This window comes from Dryobates pubescens, chromosome Z, assembly GCF_014839835.1.
Source record: "Dryobates pubescens isolate bDryPub1 chromosome Z, bDryPub1.pri, whole genome shotgun sequence".
Classification (NCBI taxonomy): domain Eukaryota; kingdom Metazoa; phylum Chordata; class Aves; order Piciformes; family Picidae; genus Dryobates; species Dryobates pubescens.
In genome coordinates this window covers 82,687,399-82,713,944 of record NC_071657.1, presented here as the reverse complement: position 1 = coordinate 82,713,944, position 26,546 = coordinate 82,687,399, and the positions used below count along the sequence as shown (strand labels likewise).

Genomic DNA, 26,546 nt, shown 5'->3' with positions numbered 1-26,546 from the left:
TTTTCCTAACATCCAGCCTGAACCTCCTCTGGTGCAGCCTGAGACTGTGTCCTCTTGTTCTGGTACTGGCTGCCTGGGAGAAGAGACCAACATCCGTCTGTCTACAACCTCCCTTCAGGTAGTTGTAGAGAGTAATAAGGTCACCCCTGAGTCTCCTCTTCTCCAGGCTAAGCAACCCCAGCTCCCTCAATCTCTCCTCGTAGGGCTTGTGTTCCAAACCCCTCACCAACTTTGTTGCTTTTCTCTGGACTCGCTCCAGCAAGTCAACATCCTTCCTAAACTGAGGGGCCCAGAACTGGACACAGTACTCGAGGTGCAGCCTAACCAGTGCAGTGTACAGGGGCAGAATGACCTCCCTGCTCCTGCTGGCCACACTGTTCCTGATGCAGGCCAGGATGACATTGGCCCTCTTAGCTGCCTGGGCACACTGCAGGCTCATGTTCAGTCTACCGTCAACCAGCACCCCTAGGTCCCTCTCAGCCTGACTTCTCTCCAGCCACTCTGACCCCAGCTTGTAACTCTGCATGGGGTTGTTGTGGCCAATGTACAGAACCCGGCACTTGGATGTGTTAAATCTCATGCCGTTGGACTCTGCCCATCTGCCCAGCCTATTGAGGTCCCTCTGCAGAGCCTCTCTACCCTCCAGTAGATCAACTCCTGCCCCCAGCTTGGTGTCGTCAGCAAATTTACTGATGATGGACTCAATGTCCTCGTCCAGATCATCAATAAAGATGTTAAAGAGCATGGGGCCCAGTACTGATCTCTGGGGCACACCACTAGTGACTGGCTGCCAGCTGGATGTGGCACCATTCACCACCACTCTCTGGGCTCGGCCCTCCAGCCAGTTCCTAACCCATCGCAGTGTGCTCCCATCCAAGCCATGGGCTAACATCTTGGCCAGGAGTTTGCTATGGGGAACGGTGTCAAAGGCCTTGCTGAGATCCAGGTAGACTACATCCACAGGCCTCCCCACATCCACCAGGCGGGTCACCTGATCATAGAAGGAGATCAGGTTGGTCAGGCAGGACCTGCCCTTCCTAAACCCATGCTGGCTGGGCCTGATCCCTTGGCCATCCTCTAAGTGTTGTGTGATTGCACTCAGGATGACCTGTTCTATAATCTTTCCTGGCACTGAGGTCAGGCTGACAGGCCTGTAATTCCCTGGCTCATCCAACTGGCCCTTCTTGTGGATGGGTACCACGTTGGCCAGCTTCCAGTCATCTGGGACCTCTCCAGAGAGCCAGGACTGATGAAAAACGATGGCGAGTGGCTTGGCCAGCTCATCTGCCAGCTCTCTCTGCACCCTAGGATGGATCCCATCTGGTCCCATGGACTTGTGGGGGTCTAAGCTGCTGAGGAGAGCTCCTATCACTTGCTCTTGGATCACAGGGAAACTATGCAGCTCCCTGGCTCCTTCTGCCAGCTCTGCAGGCCAGCTGTCTGGTAGACGTTCTTTCCCGCTAGTAAAAATTGAGGTAAAGAAGGTGTTAAGTACCTCTGCCTTTTCCTCATCCTGTGATACAACATTTCCCTCCATGTCAACCAAGGAGTGGAGGTTGTCCCTGCCCTTCCTCTTGCTATTAATATATTTATAGAAGGACTTTTTGTTGTCCTTCACATCAGAGGCCAGTTTGAGTTCCAAATGTGCTTTTGCCTCTCTAATTTTCCTTCTACATGCCCTAGCAACCTCTTTAAACATCCCATGGGTTGCCTCACCTTTCTTCCAAAGATGATACACCCTCTTTTTTTCCCTTAGTTCTGTTAAAAGTTCATTACACAACCAGGCTGGCCTGTATCACTACTATGAAGGAATCATTCTCTTTTACCTCTGTGTCTGTTTGTTTTTAATAAATATAGTGCATTGGGGTTTTTCTTCTTTGTTCTTGGCAAACCTTTCCAAATAATACCAATAACTTGGTGTAAAATGAAAGCCATTGCCTTTTAATTCTATTTTATTCCCCACCTTTCCCCGTTCTGGAGCATCTCTTTATATTCCCCATTTACCAATGTGGTGGGTTGAAAGGAAAGGCCCAGCTTTCCCTCCCCCACTAAGAAGAAGTAAAGGGAAAAAAAACACAACTAGCCCAGCCAGTGAAGCGAAGGGAATGCTGTATTCACAAAAGCAATCTTGGAATGCAGGGAACTTATGTACACAAATATACAGAATTTACAATATATACAGAAACATACAGCACAGAAACAAAATCAGAAACCAGACCCCTGACAGAGGGGGCTTCCCCCTGAGCCCCCTTCAGCCCCCTACCTCCCTTCCTCCCCGAAGAGGAGTAGAAAGAGCTGAGGGGTGTTAACAAGAGCTGAGAAAGCCTAAGTACAGGGGGGTTCGTAGCTTATTAATGCGTATCTGTTATTTGGCCAGAAGCCCAGAAGCCATCCAGCTAGAAGGCAAGTGAAAGGAAGTGAAACTGCCACGAAAGTTCCAGCCGCTCTGGGTCTTAAGATCTTACTGCCCCATAATCCACCAATGAAATTCATTTAGAATACAGTATATTTACAAACATTTAGCCAGAGTGCCCCTTCCTTAAAGGCACAGCCTCAAACGGTCACAACCAACCAGAGAATGAAGCCAGCTAGTTGTCCATTTAATTACTTAGCTCACTCAACTGCCTAGAATACCTTCTTTATGTGACATTTCTCATTACAGACAGAACATTCTGTTATCCACACACAGGTGTGGCAATTTCTGAGTCTCTCACTCTTCTCTAAATGCCTACTGTGGACAAGCTTTCTCTTTCCTGCTGCTTTGAATGAACAAATAAATGGAGTGCAACCTCAAATAAGCCTGGGAAGACATGGATATTTTGGGGGTTGAGGACTGTGATGAAGAGGTTATCAATTTATAAATATGAAATATGCCTGTATGAGAGAGAAGAACTAACAACAATGAGCTCAATGGTAGAGGCCATAGCATGAGCGTTGTCCTCTTTAGCAAGGAGGCAGACAAAGTGAAAGAAGGGGCAACTTGTTAATCAACTGGGGTAGTACTTATAGGTTCCTCGAGGATGGGTTTGACCAATGCACACTCTTGTAAACAACTGGCTTCAGCCTATAGAAAGCGTGAAGCTAGAATTATGCCCATACTTAGTATTCGCACAAGTATCCCATGCGGTGGGTGCTTGCAGGGGGCCGTGATGGCCTGGCTAATGCCTTGGCTTTTGTTTCCCTCATGAAGTGGGGAACTTGTCCATGTACTGGGACAAGATTCAATATTTGGGCATAATGTGCCTTCACCACAAGGACACTGTGTGATCATCTATAGTCATTACTGAGATTTATTTATTACAATATGAGGTAATTTTATTTAATGAAATTCATAGTATCATAGTATCAGTCAGGGTTGGAAAGGACCACAAGGATCTTCTAGTTCCAACCCCCCTGCCATGGGCAGGGACACCCCACACTAGATCATTCTGGCCAGAGCATCATCCAGCCTGGTCTTAAACACCTCCAGGGATGGGGCCTCAACCATCTCCCTGGACAACCCATTCCAGGGCTTCACCACTCTCACAGTGAAGAACTTCTTCCTCACATCCAGTATGAAATTCATAAGAAAGATAAAAAACAACAGGTTGTTGCTAACAATAGGAATTTTTAAAATGGTTTAATCATTTGCTGATAATCCAAATGAGATATTTCTCATTAAGGAATTTCATAAAGGAAAGAGGCAAATTTGACTACAGTTGAAACCTGTAAGAGTTCCATAAATTACTTCATTTTTCTGTTCCTATTTTCTTCCCTGATTAATTACAGCAACTACTCCTGCCTACATTGCCTGATTCAAAACCTATCAAAGTCAATGTAAGTGGTAATAGTAACTTCACTGGGCTTTGGTCCAGGTTCTGAGCCATATGGCTCTTGAACCAACCTTGGCCTTAGTGGAGATGGTCATGTCCAATATGGTACGAGTAGTTTTCTGCAATTTATCAGTAAGATGTGTCACATATGCAGGATGAATGAATCTACCTGCCAAGAGTCGCTGGTGGCCAATCTCATCAGTCATGCCATTCTCCATGTATGATATTAGAAGTTATGCATATTAGGCAGATTTTTTTACTCCTATTCAAAAATGACAGTCTGGGTTCTAACTTTGCATTAACTGCTCATAAAGTTCTGCATATTTTCTCATCCCTTTAGTGATTAGCACATTAATGATCTTCAGATGGTTCAGAGCAATGCTGCAGAAAGTTTGGATGACTAACAGACCTTTCTGTTGTTACTGCTGGGGTATGTTTAAAAAAAAGTGATGCAATTAAGAATTATTCAAACAAATTATAAGAGGAAATGAATTGCAGTTCTGAGCTAAAAGGCAAATCATTAATGCATTCCTCACAGCAGAATGTCCTTGCATGTTTAGTATACTCAGGTCACAAGCAAGCAGAGTAGGCTACCACTGAGAGGATTCAGATCAGTGGGTCAAGCAAATAGGGCCCTAAAACTGATAAAGAATTTAAAAACTGTACATCACATGTGCAATGCAAAATTAAAACCTTCTTATAATCATAATAATAAAATTTGGGAAATCTTGCCTATATTGTATCATCTACATACCAGTAATTAAAGGATTCTTTTTCATTATATGTCCAAGTAAATAATAAGCTTACAGAAAATCAGCATTATCTTCCCACAGGTATTTCCCTGTTCAAGATAACTGACAAAATTGGGGAAAAAAAGAATTAACATTTTTTAAATGCTCCTGAAATTGTGCTGCCATTATTACAGCCACAATAAAGCTAGTAAAAATTATCAGTTTGTTTCACAGAATCACAGAATTGCAGACATCTGGTTGGAAGAGACCTCAAATATCATCCGGTCTAACCCTCGACCCAGCACTGAACAGTCCACAGTAAACCATGTCCCTAAGCACCAAGCCCATAAGCTGCTTTAATGCCTCAAGGGGTGGTGACTCCACCACTGCCTTGGGCAAACCATTCCAATGTTTGATAACTTTCTCTGTGAAGAAGTATTTCCTAGCAAACTGAACCTTTCCTGGTGCAGCTTGAAACCACTTCCTCCAGTCCAGTTGCTTTCCACCAAAAACAATAGGCTCACCCCCTCCTCATTCCAACCTCCCTTCAGCTAGCTAGTTGTAGAGAGAGATCAGGTCTCTACCCAGACTCCTCTTCTCCAGACTGAACAACCCCAGCTACCACAGTTTCTCCTCATGTGTCATGTGCTGCAGGCCCTTCACAAGCCTTGTTGTCCATCTGAACATGCTTCAGAACCTCAATGTCCTTCTCAGAATCAGAGAATCATAGAATTGTCAGGGTTGGAAGGAACCTCAAGGATTATCTAGTTCCAACTCCCCTGCCATGGGCAGGGACACCTCACACTAGATCAGGCTGCTCATAGCCACATCCAGCCTGCTCTTAAAAAATTCCAGGGATGGGGCTTCCACAACCTCCCTGGGCAACCTGTTTCAGGGTCTCACTACCCTCATGGTGAAAACTTCTTCCTAACATCCAATCTGAATCTATGCATTTCTACTTTTGCTCCATTCTCTCTAGTTCTACCACTACCTGACATATTAAAAAGTCCCTCAACATCCTAAAAAGTCCCTTAGTAGTGAAGAGACTGCTTGAGGTGTGGCCTCACCAAGGCTGAGTACAGGGCCATGATCACCTCCCTGTTCCTGCTGGACAGAGTGTTTCTTGTAGGAGAAGGATTGTTTTCAGATAGCTTTAGAAGACTATAGGGAAGATTTGCCTTTGCTCAAATTAGAGAGGGCTATGTTTTGTCTTTGACTCTGAGAGTAATGTAAACACCTTGTAACTGAAGCAGAGAAACTGGGCAGAATCTGGTTGGATGTGTTAAAATATTGTTTTGTTATTTTGACCTATTGTACGTCTTAATTACACACATGCCAGTAGAAAATGACCAAATGAGAGGTGACACCTGTACCGTCTGATAGACTATGTAACTTTGCATAGTTAAGCTTATACACTTGTCCCAGTTTGGGGCCAGGGACAAGGAAAGGGGCAAAAGAGTGACAGTCACACAAATGGATTGCAGAAGTGATGGAAAGTTTAAATGGAAAACCAATTAGTGTTTTACAGAAAGCTACAAGCATAGTGACAAAAGAAACCCAGAGCATACATAGTCCCCTTACAGCATCCTCAAAAGCCTCCCAACACTTCCCTTCTCTCCACCTAAGGGTATACCCAAAACCTCCAGGGCTCTTTCTTCCCCCTCCCCCCACCCCACTGCTAGGCTAGTCCCAGCTGGCCAGGTCTGAGACTGCCTTTCCCCCTTCTCCTCCTGGCATTAGGCCTAGACAGGCCTAAGAGGCCTTAAGATAACTCCCCCACCATAATCTGATAGAGACCATCTCTCATGAGAGCAGAGAGGGAAGAAAAAGGAAGTGAAGACTTTGCAGATAGATTTATAGGGTGCAGGATATTATGCATATGAAATACGCTGTTTCCTGTGTCCATCTACTGGGCTGAACCCTTGGGACACCGGAGGTGTAACTTGTGTGGCAGCAACAGGAGGCACCTAGCCTAAACTGCCATGACCCTTGACAATGATAAGTTTTGACTTTGAGAAGTAAGCATGCTGTGTATGAGTAAGGAAACAGAAGTAAAAAGCCAAAATACCAAACTGTTGCACCAAAGGATTCTAAAATCACAATGTTAAAATTTTGTCTGACATAAAAATCTTTCAAGTATGATCAGAAATTTCAGCTAGTAACTCTTCTTTTACTAGGATTTTTTTTGTGTTTGCTTGGGTTTAATCAATGTTCAAGTAGTTTTACCAAATAATGAAAAATATGTTCTATAATTTGGGTTAGTTTTGATAGTTTCCCACAACAGAGATTATGTTCTGTTTTGATGGTGTCCAGGAACTTACTCTGTTTATCAGTTCTGATTATCCCTGCAATAGCACCTAATCAATTTCTAGTGGGGATATGCAGATCTTGCAATCCTTAGGAAACCTTCAGCATGGAAATCACAACATTGCATCAATAATTATTACCTTGAAGGATTTATTTTACAGTGCACCATTTTACAGTAAATTCAGTGAAGGAGGTGTGGTACAGATAAAAGTACAAAAAGGAAACTGACACCCCAGGGAAACATTACTACAGTAGTATGGTTGTCGCATGTGCAGATTTCTCTTCACTGGCAATAGGTCTTGAAACTCATTTAACAGTGTGCATCTTCAGTTTCAGAACTCTTTCATGATGGCATAATGTTTCATCTCATTACCAGTTATTATGAATTTATCTATGAGTTTCTTGGTTTGTGTAATATTGAAGAATGTTACAGGTTTGGCAGCTGAATGATCCTGAAGAGCTCTGAAGAATTATCTCCTAAGATCTCTGTTATGCATATCACTGCTGGCAATCTTAATTTATTTATTTAGTCCCCTTCTGTTGAAATGAATATAATTTTGCTTTATTTATAAATGATATGGCAATATTAATCAAAATATCAATAACCTTTATTAATATGAAAATTGCCAAACATATCATATTTACAATGGGATGTGCAGTAATTTTGCTGCTCTCCTTTTTGGGCTATGGGAGCCATCGGGACCGTGGAGATTCCTGCAGGCACTGCGAGGCTGCAAGGCTTGCAGGAACCGTCTTTACATGTGCCTGCGGCTCGTGATCTCAGCGTCATCAGCGGTGGATTTTAAAAGCCACAGCTGCGGTTTATGGGGGGTCCGTTTGGAAGGAAGCCCTCTTGGAACCACGCCAGGACCAGCCCCCCACGGACTTTTGCTGCTCTCCTTTTCGGGCTATGGGAGTCATTGGGACCACGGAGATTCCTGCCGGTGCTGTGAGGCTGCAAGGCTTGCAGGAACCATCTTTTCACGAGCCGGTGGCTCGTGATCTTGGCGTCATCGGTGGCAGATTTTAAAAGCCACAGCCACGGTTCGCGAGGGGTCTGTTCAGTGGGAAGCTCTCCTGTCTTCTCTCGTATTCTCTCTTGCTCTCACGCGCCGCTGCACTTTTTCCTTTTTTTTTTTTTTTTTGTCCAATGGGTGCTGTGGCCAGGGACAGGCATGGTTGTAACTCACAGCAAAAACTCCCTAAAAAAATCAGTGTTGACCCAGACTGAGGCAGAACACAAGCAGGTAGCTGTCCAGGTATCTGGCTGTAGAGAGTGCTGGAGCCTGGCTCTTGAGATACAGGGTAGTGGGGGCAGCTCTTGCATAAGGTGTGAGCAGATTGACTGTCTGCTTAATCTGGTGGCCAGACTGAAGGATGAGGTTGCTAGTGTTAGAAATCTAAGGGAAAGTAGGAAAGAGATGAACCAGAGGAGGAAATAGATGAATCAGAGTAAGCAGGCTCTTCAGGCTCCCCCTGCAGAGGCTGGTTATCCAAAAAGCAGAGGGAAATGGAGGCAGGCTGCTCTCAAAAGACACAAAGTAAAACCTCCTTGCCTCCCCTCACCTTCCCTGCTGCTCTTGAAAAACAGGTATGGGGCACTGGAGATCGAGGGTGAGGTGATCCTGATGGCGGAGGACACAGCATCTGGGGTTCTCCCTGAGGCTAAACAGCCTAAGGTTAAACAGCCTAAGGCAAAGCAGCCTAAGGTTAAACAGCCTTCCCCTGGCATCAGGACCTGCTCCCTCAAAAAAAAAAGAGAAGGGCAATTGTTATTGGTGATTTCCTCCTGAGGGGAACAGAAGGCCCCATATGTCGGCCAGACCCATCTCATAGGGAACTCTGTTGTCTGCCAGGAGCTCAAGTTAATGATGTTACCAGAAGGCTGCCTAGCCTCGTGCAGCCCTCCGACTACTATCCTTTACTAGTTATGCAGTTAGAGAATAATGATGTTGCAACCAGAACTCCCAGGGCTATCAAAAATGACTTCAGAGTCCTGGGAGGTCTAGTTGAGGGGTCAGGTGCTCAAATAAATTTTTAATCAATACCCTTAGTTGCAGGAGTGAATACCATAAGGAACAGGGCAGCAGCTATAGTCAACAAGTGGCTTAGAGGCTGGTGCAGCCAAAAGAATTTTGGGGGTTTTGATCTTGGAGAACTTTCTACTGCACCAGGCCACCTGGCAACAGATGGAGCACATCTGTCCCAGAGGAGGGGAAAGCTCACAGTATATGAGAATGGCCTGTCCTCCAAAGGTAAAAAGATTCTGGGAAGGGAATTGGCAGCTCTCATTGACAGGGCTTTAAACTAGTTTCGAAGGGGGAAGGGGCTGAAACTAGTCCCCTCAGGCAAGAGTCTGGGGGAGATAAGCTAGAGTCAGAGGTGAAACCAGCAGCCCAGCTACAGTGCATGTACACTAATGCATGAAGCATGGGTAACAAACAAGAGGAGCTGGAAGCCTTGTTGCAGCAGGAAAGTTATGATGTAGTTGCCATCACAGAGACGTGGTGGGACGACTCACATGACTGGAGCACTGCAATTGACGGCTACAGGCTCTTCAGGAGACACAGGCAAGGAAAAAGGGGTGGAGAGGTGGCCCTGTACATCAGGGAGGCACTAGATGCCTTTGAGCTGGAGATTAGGGACGATCGGGTTGAGTGCCTGTGGGTAAGAATTAGAGGGAAGACCGGCAGGGCAGACATCCTGGTTGGAGTATGTTATAGACAACCCAGCCAGGAAGAAGATGTTGATGAAGCATTCTATAGGCAGCTTAAGGCTGTCTCAAGATCGCCTGACCTTGTTCTCATGGGTGACTTCAACCTGCCTGACATCTGCTGGGATCTCAACACAGCAGAGAGGAGACAGTCTAGGAGGTTCTTAGAGTGGATGGAGGACAGCTTCTTATCCCAGGTGCTGCGTGAGCCTACCAGGGGTAAGGCTATGCTTGACCTCCTCTTCACCAATAGGGAAGGGCTGGTGGGTGATGTGGTGGTTGGAGGCTGTTTAGGGGCCAGTGACCATGAAATAACAGAATTTTCAGTACTTGGTCAAACTAAGAGGGGCAGCACGAAGACCTTCACTCTGGACTTCTGGAGGGCAGACTTCAGGTTGCTCAAGGAACTAATTCAGAGGTTTCCTTGGGATAAAGCCTTTAAACACAAAGGGGTCCAGAAGGGCTGGACCTGCTTCAAGGAAGAACTGATCCAAGGAACTGATCCAAGAACTGATTCAAGGAAGAACTGGCACAGGAACAGGCTGTGCCAATATGCCGGAAGATGAGGCGCTGGGGCAGATGGCCAGCCTGGATGGGCAATGAACTTTTAATAGAACTAAGGGAAAAAAGGAAGGTGTATCATCTTTGGAAGAAAAGTGAGGCAACCCACGGAATGTTTAAGGATGTAGCCAAATCATGTAGGAAGAAAATTAGGGAGGCAAAAGCACATATGGAGCTTAAACTGGCCTCTGCTGTGAAGGACAACAAAAAGTCCTTCTATAAATATATTAATAGTAAGAGGAAGGGAAAGGACAACCTCCACTCCTTGGTTGACATGGAGGGAAATGTTGTATCAAAGGATGAGGAAAAGGCAGAGGTACTTAACACATTCTTTACCTCAATTTTTACTAGCAGGACAGAATGCCTTCCAGACAGCTGGCCTGCAGAGCTGGCAGAAGGAGTCAGGGAGCTGCATAGTTTCCCTCTGTTCCAGAATGGGGTAGTTGGTCATCTGCTTAGCCGCCTGGATCCCCACAAATCCATGGGACCAGACGGGATCCATCCTAGGGTGCTGAGAGAGCTGGCAGATGAGCTGGCCAAGCCACTCTCCATCATTTTTCATCAGTCCTGGCTCACTGGAGACATCCCAGAAGACTGGAAGCTGGCCAATGTGGTGCCCATCCAGAAGAAGGGCCGGTTGGATGAGCCAGGGAATTACAGGCCAGTCAGCCTGACCTCAGTGCCAGGCAAGATTATGGGACAGGTCATCTTGAGTGCAATCCCACAGCATTTACAGGATGGCCAAGGGATCAAGACCAGCCAGCATGGATTCAGGAAGGGCAGGTCCTGCCTGACCAACCTGATCTCCTTCTATGATCAGGCGACCCACCTGATGGATGTAGGGAGGCCTGTGGATGTAGTCTACCTGGACCTCAGCAAGGCCTTTGACACAGTTCCCCATAGCAAAGTCCTAGCCAAGCTGTCAGCTTGTGGCTTGGATGGGAGCACACTGCATTGGGTTAAGAACTGGTTGGAAGGCTGAGCCCAGAGAGTGGTGGTGAATGGTGCCACATCCAGCTGATGGCCAGTCACTAGTGGTGTGCCCCAAGGATCAGTGCTGGGCCTCATGATCTTTAATATCTTTATTGATGATCTGGATGAGGGCATCGAGACCATCATCAGTAAATTTGCTGATGACACCAAGCTGGGGCAGGAGCTGATCTGCTGGAGGGTAGAGAGGCTCTGCAGATGGACCTCACCAGGCTGGACAGATGGGCAGAGTCCAATGGCATGAGATTTAACACATCCAAGTGCCGGGTTCTGCACATTGGCCACAACAACCCCATGCAGAGCTACAGGCTGGGGTCAGAGTGGCTGGAGAGAAGCCAGGTGGAGAGGGACCTGGGGGTGCTGGTTGATGGCGGGTTGAACATGAGCCTGCAGTGTGCCCAGGCAGCCAAGAGGGCCAATGGCATCCTGGCCTGCATCAGGAACAGTGTGGCCAGCAGGAGCAGGGAGGTCATTCTGCCCCTGTACACTGCACTGGTTAGGCAGCACCTCGAGTCCTGTGTCCAGTTCTGGGCCCCTCAGTTCAGGAAGGATGTTGACTTGCTGGAACGAGTCCAGAGAAGGGCAACAAAGTTGGTTAGGTGTTTGGAACACAAGTCCTATGAGCAGAGGCTGAGGGAGCTGGGGTTGCTTAGCCTGGAGAAGAAACTCAGGGGTGACCTTATTTCTGTCTACAACTACCTGAAGGGAGGTTGTAGGCAGGTGGATGTTGGTCTCTTCTCCCAGGCAGCCAGTACCAGGACAAGAGGACACAGTCTCAGGCTGTGCCAAGGAAGGTTTAGGCTGGATGTTAGGAGGAAGTTTTACACAGACAGAGTGATTGCCCATTGGAATGGGCTGCCCAAGGAGGTGGTGGAGTCACCATCACTGGAGGTGTTCAGGAGGAGACTTGATGGGGTGCTTGGTGCCATAGTTTAGTTGATTAGGTGGGTTGGATTGGTTGATGGGTTGGACATGATGATCTCGAAGGTCTCTTCCAACCTGGTTTATTCTCTGTATTCTAACTGGGAAACTATAACTATTTAAACAATTTTATGCAAACCGGGAGGAACTAGCAGAAAGAGAATACCCCAGGAGCGAAAGGGTGTTCAACCACATTGGTGGGGAGATTCAATGAGAAGTGTTATGCCAAAGAGGCAGTGAATTAATTACTCACAGCTGGTTGTACCCAAATAGGGAGCGCTGCTCCTGTGCATTAGAGTCTTTGGGGCACTCATGCACCAGGCACGGCAGGTTGCCGGCAGGAATGCCATGCAGTGTTCCATGGCTGGTCTGGCTTTAGCAGATTGTGGGCTATCAACAACACTTCTTGCAATGGGCACTTGTTTTGTCCTGGATGAATTGAGGCACAGCAAAATCCTGGTTGCAAGAGGAAGCAGTCTTGGCTCCAACTCCTAAGCTCATGGTTTCTCTCATAGTTTGTAGTGTGGGTGTTCATTGCTTTATCCCAGACACTGGACTGATCAACTCAAGGCTATGCAACTCGAGGCAGTTTCAAGCCAGACACTGTCCAAGCAGGTTCAAACACGCAAGTTCTGAGCAAGGCAAAGGCAAGGCAAAAGCAAGGCACAGGCAACTAGATATCAACCTATATAGAAATCTTGCCCAAGATCGATTGGACCAATAAGATATGAAACCAGCATACACTTACCCAATGGGAAGGGCTTCTGCCAGGCTGTGGCTAGAACACATGCCCTTACCATAGATAGAGGGTTGTTTACCAGACATGCATGGTCCTGTCCCCTTTGTTCCTTTTTCCTGCATTACCCTGGCTTTCTGCAGGAAGGAGGGGAGAGAGAGAGAGACGTCATGTCTAGACACCTTGGTAGCTGTCTGGGTTTGTGCTGGGGCCATTTGGCCCTAAAATGACACCTTCTAAATATGAATTAGCTTTTTGCTTTAATCAAGTAGCCTCTGTGTTTGTACTCAGATCAATGGGCATTTTAGGCCACATGTAACAAATTGTTCATAGAGCAGTAATTGTGCTTAATACATTCTACTTCCATCTTCATCTCACTGGTCATACTGGCATCATTTCCACAAGGTTAGGTAATAAGACTAGACACAAACCCCAAAGATCAGAAACACAATGACTCTTGTGAGATTTATGAACAAGAGAAGATTACTGTAAACTGTTCTGAGATTATGATTATAAAACAGCATTTAATGTTTAGAGTAGGGGAGACCAAGGACTAAATTATGAGAATATTTCATAATCTCCAGAGAAATTAGTAGGCTTTTGTAAGGAGTCTGTGTTTGGGGACTTCATCAGAACTATATACTGGAAAGAAATAATGTCTCTGTTAAGTGGGCATCATCTACATTTCAATACTGTTTTCTGTCTTCCTTTTATTTATTATTTATTTTCTTTTTCTAGGATTCTTTTGTATCAAAGAGGGGAATAACCATGTGATGCTGGGATGGGATCCCATATTTTGATCTATGTTTATGCATTAATGAATGGATTGCTACAAAGCTTGGTGTACCTAGAAAGTATTTGGACTCACAGCTCCTTTGCACACAGTCTTGTAGTGTTTACCAGTTACTTTCAAAGACAGTTACTTAAGGCACTTCTGCATTGTGCAAGCTTCATAAACTTGTCCAGGGCTTCCATGGTAGCCAATACCCAACTGCAAACAATTACTCTGTCAGAATAAAGGCTATTATTATTATTACTACTACTCATGTTAAAATTTGTTTGGGAAATTCAACCAAATGGTAGATCTTCCTTGGGGTAATCTGGCACCAAAGACTGAATTCACCATTGCTGTAAGGATCTTGTGTGACCTTGACTAAGTAATTTCTCTTTGTTCCTCAGCTTCTATCTGTAAAACACAGATAAATGCATTTCCATACCTCACAGGGGCCTGCTAAAATGCATTCATTACCAAGAAGTACATTTTATCTCCAGTTTACACATTTTTTTTTCTGTGCTGTCCTTGCTGAAAATCTGATTGTCCAACCAGTCCCAATATAAACAATCTTGCTTCTGTGTGAATTTCATGATCTACTGTTAAACTTTTTAGAACTGCCTATTGCATACTTTTTCTCTCTGAAGGCACCAGTACTGTTCTTTTTATGTAGACATTTCTGAACTGAACAGGAATCTTTTCTGACTCAGTGCTACTTGCTTGTTTCATATCATTTATAGTTCAGGGAATATAGTCAGGTTTTAAGAAAACTTCCCTTAAGTCATCAAAACAAAGCCATTATTTATAGAGGGACTGGTGGTAATATTAATTCAGACAGACATAGATTGGAGCATTTATGGAGATCATCTGAGCTTATATTTTCAGATCACTGAAAAGAAAGAAAATTTCTGGGTCAATATCCAATTGCATCCATCTTTTTATCATGCAGTCATTTCTATTAAACAATATTCTATATCACTAACTCTGTTCTGGATTTAATGAACATAATCTAACATATATATAGGTATACAATACACATATACATATATGCAGACATATGTATGTACATACATATACATACACAATCATGTATCTATAAGAAGAGGTGCCAGTGAAACATTATGGTCTGTTTATTTGATACCAATCTGTCTTCCATTACTACTCACAATGTTTCTATTTTTTAATTTTCTCTCCCGGACAACAAATTTTTTGCCCTAGTTCTTTCATTTGTTTTTTTTTTTTTTCTTTAACATTCCTTTGCCAGTCTAGTCACTGTTTCACACTACTTATAACTAAGTAGCATTTTAGTGGTTTCTTTTTGTTTGGTGATTTGTTGTTGGTGATTTTTTGGTTGGGTGCTTGGTTTGTTTTGGTTTGTGTTTTTTGGGGGGGGTTGTTGTTGTTGTTTTGGTTTTGTTTTTTTAAATAAAATCATAGAATCAATAAGGTTGGAAAAGACCTCAAAGATCATCAAGTCCAACCTGTCACCTAAGACCACATGACTATTAAACCATGGCATGAAGTGCCATGCCCAATCCCCTCTTGAACACCTGCAGGAACTGTGACTGCACCACCTCCCTTGGCAACACATTCCAATGGCTAACAACTGTCTCTGTAAAGAGCTTTCCCCTCACCTCAAGCCTAAGCTTCCCCTGGCACAGTTTGAGACTGTGTCCTCTTGTTCTGGTGCTGATTGCCTGGGAGAAGAGACCAACCCCCTCCTGGCTACAACCTCCCTTCAGGTAGTTGTAGACAGCAATAAGGTCTCCTCTGACCCTCCTCTTCTGCAGGCTAAATAATCCCAGGTCCTTCAGCCTCTCCTTGTAGGGTGTGGTTAAGGCACATTATGCCCAGATATTTATTCTTGTCCCAGCATGTGGTCAAGTTCCCCCTCTTTTACGAGGGAAATAAAGGCCAAGGCATTAGCCAGGCCGTCCCGGATCACTGCACACACCCATTGCATGGGATGCTCATGCTAATACCAAGAATGGGCATAATTCTAGCTTCACGCTTTCTATAGGCTGAAGCCAGTTGTTTAGAAGACTGCCCATTGGTCAAATCCAGCTTCAAGGAACGTATAAATATTACCCCAATTGGTAAATAGGTTGTCCCCTCTTTCACTTTGCTCTCTCTCCTTGCTAAAAAGGACAAAGCCCGTGTCATAGCCTCTGCCATTGAGCTTATTGCTATTAAGTCTTCTCTCTCATATATGCAAGCAAACTAGCAGCCTCTGCATGATGAGAAGAAGCCAGTATCTAGGCAGGCCTGTTGAGCCTTAGCCCTGAGAGTATCTCCAGAGAAGGGACCTTCGCTGAGCCTGAGAAGCTCCAACATCGTACTGCCAGTCTCACCAACTGGGAATGCCCACCATGTCTGAAGAGAACTGGGACCCCTGAAGGCTCCCCAGCTGTCGGGGAAAAGGACCTAGCTGAGTCCGGCAGTCCACACATCTGCATTAGCCTTAAGCAGCACACCTTGTGTGTGTCAGATTGTAAAGCAGGATTGCATGCCTGTATAACCCTGTCACTGCGGGAGAGGAGTTGCTATTTCTGCCGCTCCATGCTCTGTGAACCTCAGGGAAACCTAGAGCACTGTCCATGCTCCTAAGCTGGGACTGCTCTGATAGAGTCCTGCTGCTCCCTCAAGCCAAGTAAAGGGGAAGCTGCCGCTCCACAGAGCTGCATTTCTTCTTCTCCCGGGCTGTCCACACCAGCCCTAAAGCCTGCTGTTGCAGGGCCGACCCCACTGGGTCCAGCCCTGCCTGCTACCATGCCAGATCAGAAACCTCCGACCTCGCCTATCAGGAACCGTAGTTCCACCCTGCCGTGTAAGAAGACTCTTTGAGGGCTGACCCCATCCTGGGACCAGCCCTACCGGCCCTGCTGGGCCAACCCCGCAGGACCGGTCCCCATTGTCTGGAGGGAACTGGCCGTAGTCCTGCGAAGGGAACCTGCCTACCAGCCTAGGTTCCATCTCCTCTCCGCTGTCACAGAGAGAGGACTGCCACCCAACATCGCCATCCAGACGAGCCTAGGAACTAGTCTGGCGACAGTAGTCTGCAGGAACCTGTAGGAATCCTGTCTACCAATCCTGGATGCAAATCACCTTGTGATTACATCATGGATCAAGAGGTGCCCCAACAAAGGATAACCGGACTGCAGCTGGACTACCACAATAGCCCAAGGACCCCGCCATCACGCATTCAAGACAAGATCATTCCTAGCTATCAGATACCCCCAGGAAGGGAGGGTGATGAGTCAATGGACTCTCCACCTGTCTCCTGATGTGTGAGAAGTGGGTAAACAGGGAGATGGAGAGGTAGGAGGTGGAGGCGCACCCCCCCCCCCCCCCCCCCCCCCATCCAGACCACTGTCCAAACTCACATGAATACACAAAAAGACTTCCTGGGGAACAATACCTGGATACTTATGATCTCCTGGAAAGATTTGATGGGGGACAATACCTGGATGCTTACCTAAGGATGATTTCCCAGAATAATGTCCTGGGGACCAACACCTGGACACTTGCCTAAGGGCTAAAAAACTGTATAAAAAGACCTGAGCAACACTGTCAAGTTAGAAGAAAGAAGACGGCATCACACGCTGGAAACATCACGGGGCAACACAACGGATCTCGGACTCTGAAAACCTCCCCTCTACCTCTGACCATTGGTAATATAATCCCTTCCCTAACTCCTCTCCTCTTCTCTCTCTCTCTCTCTCTCTATTTTCTTCACCCTCTCCCTTTCTTATTTCCATTTTCTCTATGTAATAAATAGTCTAGCTGTTGATATTTTGGCTTCGCTTATGCCTTTAATTTCACAACACGGGAATATTCAAAAGAACTAGTCTCCTTCCTTCTCCGGACCGAGACAGAACCTAACCTCACTACAATCATCAGACACAGTGTATCTTCCACATGCTCTCCACCCACTAGCATTCAATTTAAAGCATCTGCATCTAGCAGAGCAACCTCTCATGCATAGTAATATCTCGGTATATGGCTAGCAGCTGCCACAGTCCCATCGAGTTGCCATCTGGTGGACAAGAGGAGGAATTGCACCCTTTGTTAAATAGAAAATGATTCTGTAAATATTCCAATTGAGTTCTAATTATAAGTACCAAACCACTTATGGGATGTATTTCACAATCGTGCACTAGAACATGTATATAAATTAGTGATTCATTGGTTAAAAATAATGTCAATAATAATAAAAAATAATATTTATGTAATTCTTTTTTTCATATTCATAAATTAATAACCTCTTCATTACATAGGTCTTGTGATCAAGACCTCTCCCCAGCCTTGTTGCCCTTCTCTGGATTCATTCAAGAGTCTCAATGTCCTTCTTAAATTGAGGGGCCCAGAACTGGACAGAGTACTCAAGTTGTGGCCTAACCAGTGCTAAGTACAGGGGCACAATGACTTCCCTGCTCCTGTTGGCCACACTATTCCTGATGCAGGCCAGGATGCCATTAGCCTTCTTGGCCATCTGGGCACACTGATGGCTCATGTTCAGCCTGCTATCAACCAGCACCCCCAGGTCCCTTTCTGTTTGGCTGCTCTCCAGGCACTTTGTCCCCAGCCTGTAGCACTGCATGGTGTTATTGTGACCAAAGTACAGTGCCCAGCATGTGGACTTGTTGAATGCCATCATATTGGACTCTGCCCGTCTGTCCACCCTGTCAAGGTTCCTCTGCAGAGCCCTCCAACCCTCTAAGAGATCAACACTTCCTCCCAACATGGTGTCATCTCCAAATTTACTGATGATGGACTCAATCCCCTCATCCTGATCATCATAAATGATATTGAACAGGATGGGATGCAGCACTGATTCCTGAGGGACACCACTAGTGACTGGCTGCCAGCTGGATGTGGCACCATTCACTACCACTCTCTGGGCATGGCCCTCCAGTCAATTCCTAACCCAACACAGAGTGCTGCTGTCCAAGCCACGGGCTGATAGCTTGGCTAGGAGTTTGCTGTGGGGGATGGTGTCAAAGGCCTTGCTAAAGTCCAGGTAGACTACATCCACAGCCTTCCCCACATCCACCAGGTGGGTCACCTGATCATAGAAGGAGATCAGGTTGGTCAGGCAGGACCTGCCCTTCCTAAATCCATCTTGTCTAGGCCTGATCCCTTGGCCATCCTGCAGGTGTGCAGTGATTGCCCCCAAGATGGTCTGCTCCATAGTTTTCCCTGGTATTGTCAGGCTGACAGGCCTGTAGTTTCCAGTTTCCTCCTTCTGACCCTTCTTGTGGATGGGCATCACACTGGCCAGTTTCCAGGCATCTAGGACCTCTCCAGTGAGCCAGGACTGGTGGAAAATGATGAAGAGTGGCTTGGCCAGCTCATCTGCCAGCTCTCTCAGCACCCTAGGATGGATCCCATCTGGTCCCATGGACTTGTGATTATCCAAGTGGCTCAGCAAGTCCCAAACTACTTCCTTGTGGATTTCAGGGGAACTACGCTGCTCTTTGATCCCATCAACCAGTTCAGGAGGCCAGTTATCCTGAAGTCCTCCTTCTTTACTGTTGAATATGGTGGCAAAGAAGGTATTTAGAACCTCAGCCTTTTCTGCTTCTTTACTTACAGTGTTTCCTTCCAGGTCCAATAAAGAGTGGAGGATCTTCTTGCCTCTCTTTTTAGCACTAATATATTTATAAAAATGCTTTTTATTATCTTTCACAAAAGTGGCCAGCTTAAGTTCTATCTGGCCTTTTGCCTCTCTAATATTTCTCCTGGATGATCTAATAACATCCTTAAACCTATCATGAGTTTCCTCCATCCCTTTCCAAAGGCAATACATCCTCTTTTTCTCCCTTAATTCCTTCAAAAGCTGATTGCCCATCCAGGCCGGTCACCTTCCCCACTGGCTTATCTTTCAGCACATGGGCACAGCCTGTTCCTATGCCTTCAAGAACTCCTGTTTGAAGTAGTTCCAACTGTCCTTGACCTCTTTGTTCTTAAGAGCTGCTACCCAGGGTGCAGGGTGAGGGTTCTGTTACTGCTCCTCCCTATTTCCCTGCATATTGAAAACTCCACCATCTCATGATCACTGCACCCTAGACAGACTCCCACCATCACATCTCCCAAAAGCCCTTCTCTATTTAAGAACAGCAGGTCAAGGAGAGCCTGACCCCTGGTAGGCTCACTTAACAGCTGCATCAGGAAGCTGTCCTCCATATGCTCTAGAAATCTTCTGGACTGCCTCCTCTCTGCTGAGTTAAGTTCCCAGCAGATGTCTGGCAGGTTAAAGTCTCCCACAAGAACAAGATCTGATGATCTTGAGACAGCTTCCAGTTGCTTGTAGAATATTTCATCAACCTCTTCATCCGGGTTGGGTGGTCTATAACAGACTCCAATCAGGATGTCAGTTTTGTTAGGCCTCCCTCTGATTTTAACCCACAGGCACTCAGTTCTTTCATCCACAACCTCAAGTTCTGTGGCATCAAGCGATTCCCTATGTGGTGGTTTAGGCTGGGTGCTAGCCCTGATGCCTCTGCACAGGCCGCACCTGGGATGTTCCAAAGGGGGCCCAGCCCAGTGGGTAGTCACAGGAAGCCAGGTATTTTCATTCCCATAATGCCCTGCTCCCCTATAAAACATCAGCATGGGGTCCTCTCTTTCTCTTTCCGCACTCTCCGCTGCCTAGGTAAAATGGCGTGAGCTGCCTCTCTTGGGCCTGCCCAGGCCCAAGGCTGGGTTGGGGGAGAAGAAAGAGCCCTGGGGGGCGGGGGGTTGGGTGTAGCCCCCAGGAGGTGGATGGGATGTTCTTGGGTATGTTCTGGGATCTCTATCTCTTTGTTACTGTGCTTGTGGTTTTCTGTAAAACCTTAATTGTTTTCCATTTAAACTTTCCACCATTTTTTGCAATCCATTTGTCTGAGTCTTTCTTTTGCCTGTGATGGGAGAATTGGTCTCTCAACCTAGCACACCCTAATATACAAGGCCACCCCTCCTCCTCTTCTCCCTCACCTGTCTTGCCTAAAGAGCTTGTAACCCCCCAGTGCAGTACTCCAATCACCCCACTATGTTTCTGTGATGGCAAGTATATCATAGTCTTACTGGTGGACAAAGACATCCAGTTCCTCTTGTTTGTTTCCCATACTGCATGCATTGTTGTACATGCACTTCAGTTGGGCTGCTGATTTCTCAATTAACCCTAATTTATGTCCCACTCTCTCCTCTCTGGAGAGACTGGTTTCCTCACCCACCCCCTTAAGACCTACTTTAAAGCCCTCCCAATGAGCTCAGCCAACTCCAATGCTTGTACCCTCTTGCCTTTTCTAGATAGAATAGAATAAAATAGAATTAACCAGGTTGGAAGAGACCTTCGAGATCATCATGTCCAACCTATCATCCAACACTACCCAATCAACTAAACCATACAACCAAGCATCCTGTCAAGCCTCGCCCTGAACACCCCCAGTGACGGTGACCCCAACACCTCCTCAGGCAGCCCATTCCAATGTGCAATCACTGTCTCTGTGTAAAACTTCCTCCTAACCTCCAGCCTAAACCTCCCCTGACGCAGCCTGAGACTGTGTCCTCTTGTTCTGGTACTGGTTACCTCCGCCTCACTACAACCCCCCTTCAGGTAGTTGTACAGAGCAATAAGGTCACCCCTGAGTCTCTTCTTCTCCAGACTAAGCAACCCCAGCTCCCTCAATCTCTCCTCATAGGGCTTGTGCTCCAAGCCCCTCACCAACTTTGTTGCCCTTTTCTGGACTCGTTCCAGCAAGTCAACATCCTTCCTAAACTGAGGGGCCCAGAACTGGACACAGTACTCAAGGTGAGGCCTAACCAGTGCAGTGTACAGGGGCAGAATGACCTCCCTGCGCCTGCTGGCCACACTGTTCCTGATGCAGGCCAGGATGCCATTGGCCCTCTTAGCTGCCTGGGCACACTGCAGGCTCATGTTCAGTCTACCGTCAACCAGCAGCCCCAGGTCTCTCTCAGCATGACTGCTCTCCAGCCACTCTGACCCCAGCTTGTAACTCTGCATGGGGTTGCTGTGGCCAATGTGCAGAACCCGGCACTTAGATGTGTTAAATCTCATGCCGTTGGACTCTGCCCACCTGCCCAGCCTGTCGAGGTCCCTCTGCAGAGCCTCTCTACCCTCCAGCAGATCAACTCCTGCCCCCAGCTTGGTGTCATCAGCAAATTTACTGATGATGCACTCGATGCCCTCTTCCAGATCATCAATAAAGATGTTAAAGAGCATGGGGCCCAGCACTGATCCTTGGGGCACACCACTGGTGACTGGCTGCCAGCTGGATGTGGCACCATTCACCACCACTCTCTGGGCTCGGCCCTCCAGCCAGTTCCTAACCCAACGCAGTGTGCTCCCATCCAAGCCATGGGCTGACAGTTTGGCCAGGAGTTTGCTGTGGGGGACGGTGTCAAAGGCCTTGCTGAAGTCCAGGTAGACTGCATGCACAGCCTGCCCCGCATCCACCAGGCCCGTCACCTGATCATAGAAGGAGATCAGGTTGGTCAGGCAGGACCTGCCCTTCCTAAACCCATGCTGGCTGGACCTGATGATCCCTTGGCCATCCTCCAAGTTCTGTGTGACTGCACTCAAGATGACCTGTTCCATAATCTTGCCTGGCACTGAGGTCAGGCTGACAGGTCTATAATTCCCTGGCTCATCCAACCGGCCCTTCTTGTAGATGGGCACCACGTTGGCCAGCTTCCAGTCGTCTGGGATGTCTCCAGTGAGCCAGGACTGCTGAAAAATGATGGAGAGCAGCTTGGCCAGCATATCTGCCAGCTCTCTCAGCACCCTGGGATGGATCCCATCTGGTCCCATGGACTTGTGGAGATCCAAGTGGCTAAGCAGATCACCAACTACCCCATTCTGGAACAGAGGAAGACTATGCTGCTCCCTAACTCCTTCTGCCAGCTCTGCAGGCCAGCTGTCTGGAGGACATTCTGTCCTGCTAGAAAAAATTGAGGCAAAGAAGTTATTAAGTAACTCTGCCTTCTCCTCATCCTTTTTTACAACATTCCCCTCCGTGTCCACCAAGGAGTGGAGGTTGTCACTGCCCTTCTTCTTGCTATTAATGTATTTATAGAAGGACTTTTTGTTGTCCTTCACAGCAGAGGCCAGTCTAAGCTCCAAATGTGCTTTTGCCTCCCTGATTTTCTTCCTACAAGACCTAGCAACATCCTTAAACTTTTCATGGGTTGCCTCACCTTTCTTCCAAAGATGATACACCCTCTTTTTTTCCCTTAGTTCTTTTAGAAGCTCATCACCCATCCAGGCTGGCCGTCTGCCCCAGCGGCTCCTCTTCTGGCGCATTGGCACAGCCTGATCCTGTGTGTTGTAGTTTGAGCTGGGTGCCCCCCTGGTGTGTTCACTTCCTGTGTCCAGAAGTCCAGCCCAGAGGGATGGACACAGGAAATTGTGTATTTCCTACCATAATTCTTTGCACCACTATAAGATCCAGTGCGGGGTCTGGCACTTCCTCTTTCCTTCCCTCTCCGAGACTTGGTAACTGGGGGAGAGATCTCCCGGCCATGGGCCTGACTGGGCCCAAGGCCACAGGGGGATGGGCAGTCTGAGGCCTGGCCAGCTGAGACTAGCCCAGCAGAGGGAGGGGGAAGAAGGAGCCCTGGGGGTTTTGGATGCACCCTCAGGTGGGGATGGGATCTTTCTTTGTCACTGCGCTTTGGGTTTTCTGTAACATTCACTGCTTTCTATTTAAACTTTCATCACTTTTGCAATCCGTTTCTCTGAGTCGTTATTTCTGCCTGTGGTGGGGAGGGGACCTGCCCCAACCCATTACATTTTTGGCGCACCAACGTGGGGCCAACTGCGGCTCGGATTGCAAAAGATGGAGAGTTTAAATTTAGTTCTGGGCGTCGGTTTGGGTTTGGAAAGTTGGGGCTCAGGTTTTGTGTTACCGGGGCCACTGTGTGAACTCCTGTGGACTGCAGAAGGATACCTGGTGCGTGGCTGATGGCATGGAAGTCCCTCCTGTTGTTTGGGAACAGCGAGGGGTGGCTCTTTCTGTGACTTTCTGCCCAGGGTAGCTTAAGAATGCTCGAGTAGCCTAAGAAGGCGAGACCTGCCTTCTCCTCGTTCTCTGCGGAGCGGCGGGGAGCGGAGGAGGGGCAGCAGCAAGCAGAGTGTGGTCGGCCCGCGGCCGCTGCAGGGAGCGGACACCCGCGGCGAGCGGGCAAGCGACTGCTGGAGGTGACTTGGACTCTGCATCGCGGCGACAGAGACGGCGGGGGCCGGGCCGGGCCGCGTTCAAGCGGCGGAGGCGGCACTGCCTGAGCCGGGCTGCGTTCAGGCGGCGGCGGCAACTGTAAATCTTTCCCTGGTGTTTTCGGACGTGCTCCAAAAATGGCGCTGAGCACCTGGCTCTGCCTCCCTGCTTCTTCAGTGGGCTGTGGCACAGCTCCTCCCTCTTCCGGGGGTGGAGGTTGTGCAGCCGGATGCTGTCCTGCCTCGGTACGCGAGCGCCCAGTGGGGGGGGGGGTCTGCCCCAACCCATTACACTGTGCCTTCAAAAGTTCCTCCTTGAAGTAGTCTCAGCTCTCCTGGACCCCTTTGTTTCTAAGGGCTGTCTCCCAAGGAACCTTCTGAGTTAGTTCCTTGAGCAACCTGAAGTCCGCCCTCCGGAAGTCCAGAGTGGAGGTCTTCTTGCTGCCCCTCTTAGCTTGACCAAATACTGAAAATTCAATTATCTCGTGGTTGCTGGCCCCTAAACAGCCTCTGACCACCACATCACCCACCAGCCCTTCCCTGTTGGTGAAGAGGAGGTCTATCATAGCCTTACCCCTGCTAGGCTCACTCAGCACCTGGGATAAGAAGCTGTCCTCCATGCATTCCAAGAACCTCCTGGACTGTCTCCTCTCTGCTGTGTTGAGTTCCCAGCAGATGTCAGGCAGGTTGAAGTTGCCCATGAGAACAAGGTCAGGCAATCTTGAGACAGCCTTAAGTTGCCTAAAAAATGCTTCATCAACTTTTTCTTCTGGTTGGGTGGTCTATAACAGACTCCAACCAGGATGTCAGCCCTGTTAGCCTTCCCTATAATTCTCACCCATAGGCACTCAACCTGATGATCCCTAATCTCCATCTCAATGGCATCTAGTGCCTCCCTGATGTACAGGGCCATCCCTCCACCCCTTCTTCCCTGCCTGTCTTTTCTGAAAAGCCTGTAGCCATCAATTGCAGCACTCCAGTTATGTGAGTCGTTCCACCACGTCTCTGTGATGGCAACTACATCATAACTTTCCTGCTGCAGCAAGGCTTCCAGCTCCTCTTGTTTGTTACCCAAGCTTCGTGCTTTAGTGTACATGCACTTCAGCCGGGCTGCTGGTTTCACCTCTGGCTCAAGCTTATCACCCCCAGACTCCTGCCTGGGGGGACTCGTTTCAGCCCCTTCCCCCTTCGAATATAGTTTAAAGCCCTATCTATGAGACCTGCCAATTGCCTTCCTAGAATCTTTTTCCCTTTGAGGGATAGGCCATTTTCATACACTCTGATCTTTCCCCTCCTGTGGGACAGATGTGCTTCATCTGTTGCCAGCTGACCTGGTGCATTAGACAGTTTTTCATATTGAAAAACCCAAAATTCTTTTGACTACACCAGCCTCTAAGCCACTTGTTGACTATGGCTGCTGTCCTGTTCCTTATGGTATCCCCTCCTGTAACTAAGGGTATAGATGAGAAAATTATTTGAGCACCTGACCCCTCAATGAGATCCCCCAGGGCCCTGAAGTCATTCTTGATAGCCCTGGAAGTTCTGGTTGCAACATCATCATTCCCTAACTGCATAACTAGTAATGGGTAGTAGTCAGAGGGCTGCACCAAACTGGGCATCCTTTTGGTAACATCCTTGACCAAAGCTCCCAGGAGGCAACAGACTTCCCTGTGTGTAGGGTCTGGCCGACATATGGGGCCTTCTGTTCCCCTCAGGAGAGAATCACCAATGACAATTACCCTCCTCTTTTTTTTAAGGGAGCAGGTCCTGATACCAGGGGAAGGCTGTTTAGCCTTGGGCTGCTTGGCCTTGGGCTGCTTGGCCTCAGGCAAAACCCCAGATGGTGTGTCCTCCATCAGAATCACCTCACCCTCGACCTCCAATGCCCTGTACTTGTTTTCCAAGGGCAGTGGGGAAGGTGTTGGGAGACAAGGAGGTTTTACTTTACTTCTTTTGAGAGGAATTTGTGTCCATTCCCCTCTGCTCTTTGAATAACCAGCCTCTGCCTGGGAGGCCTGCAGAGCCTGGTTACTCAGGTCTGTTACCCTTCTACAATCTCTTACATCTCTAAGTCTAGCAACCTCGTCCTTCAGGCTGGCCACTAAGTTAAGTAAATAGTCAGTCTGCTCACATGTTATGCAGGAGTTGTCCCAGTACCTTGCATCTCAAGTGCCAGGCTCCAGCACTGTCTGCAGCCAGATCCCTGGACACCTACCTCTTGCTTATGACACTTACCTACCTTCTTATATTCCCTCTCAGTCTGAGTCGAGACTGATTTCTTAAAGGCATTATTGCGGCGAGTTACCACCATGGCCAGCCCTGCCCGCGGCACCTGCTGGGCAAGTTTTAGAAAAAGCACAGCGGCGCGCGCGTCTGAGCAAGAGGGCGGCTGAAACGGACCGGCCGTGCGGTGCCTGCGGCTTTTAAACTGCCACGGCAACGCAGGGGACCAAGCCGAACCCGAGTACGTGGAGATTCAGCAGGAGCCGGTCTCAGTCGAGTGCCGAGCCAGCTGCGGGTCCTGCCGGATTCAAAAGGGGCAGTTAGTGGCTTATCCGGGGGGTCCTGGCAGCAGTGTGCTCCCGAGGTGGGTTACCGCTGAAATGGACCGGCCGCGCGGTGCCTGCGGCTTTTAAAGTGCCGCGGCAACGCAGGGGACCGAGGCGAACCCAAGCACATGGAGATTCAGCAGGAGCCGGTCTCAGTCGAGTGCCGAGCCAGCCGCGAGTCCTGCCGGATTCAAAAGGGGCAGTTAGTGTCTTATCCGGGGGGTCCTGGCAGCAG

General features: G+C 47.8%; 1 protein-coding gene across 1 annotated transcript in view; it reads right to left on the bottom strand.

Moving 5' to 3' along the window:
* LOC128899344 (tetratricopeptide repeat protein 37-like) overlaps positions 1–26,073 on the bottom strand; it is a 121,852-nt gene extending 95,779 nt beyond the window's left edge. Inside the window, exon 1 of the mRNA XM_054177804.1 lies at positions 26,002–26,073. Within this exon, the coding sequence (XP_054033779.1) occupies positions 26,002–26,073 (72 nt within the window). The remainder of the gene's footprint in view (positions 1–26,001) is intronic.
* Positions 26,074–26,546: the final 473 nt, after the last annotated feature.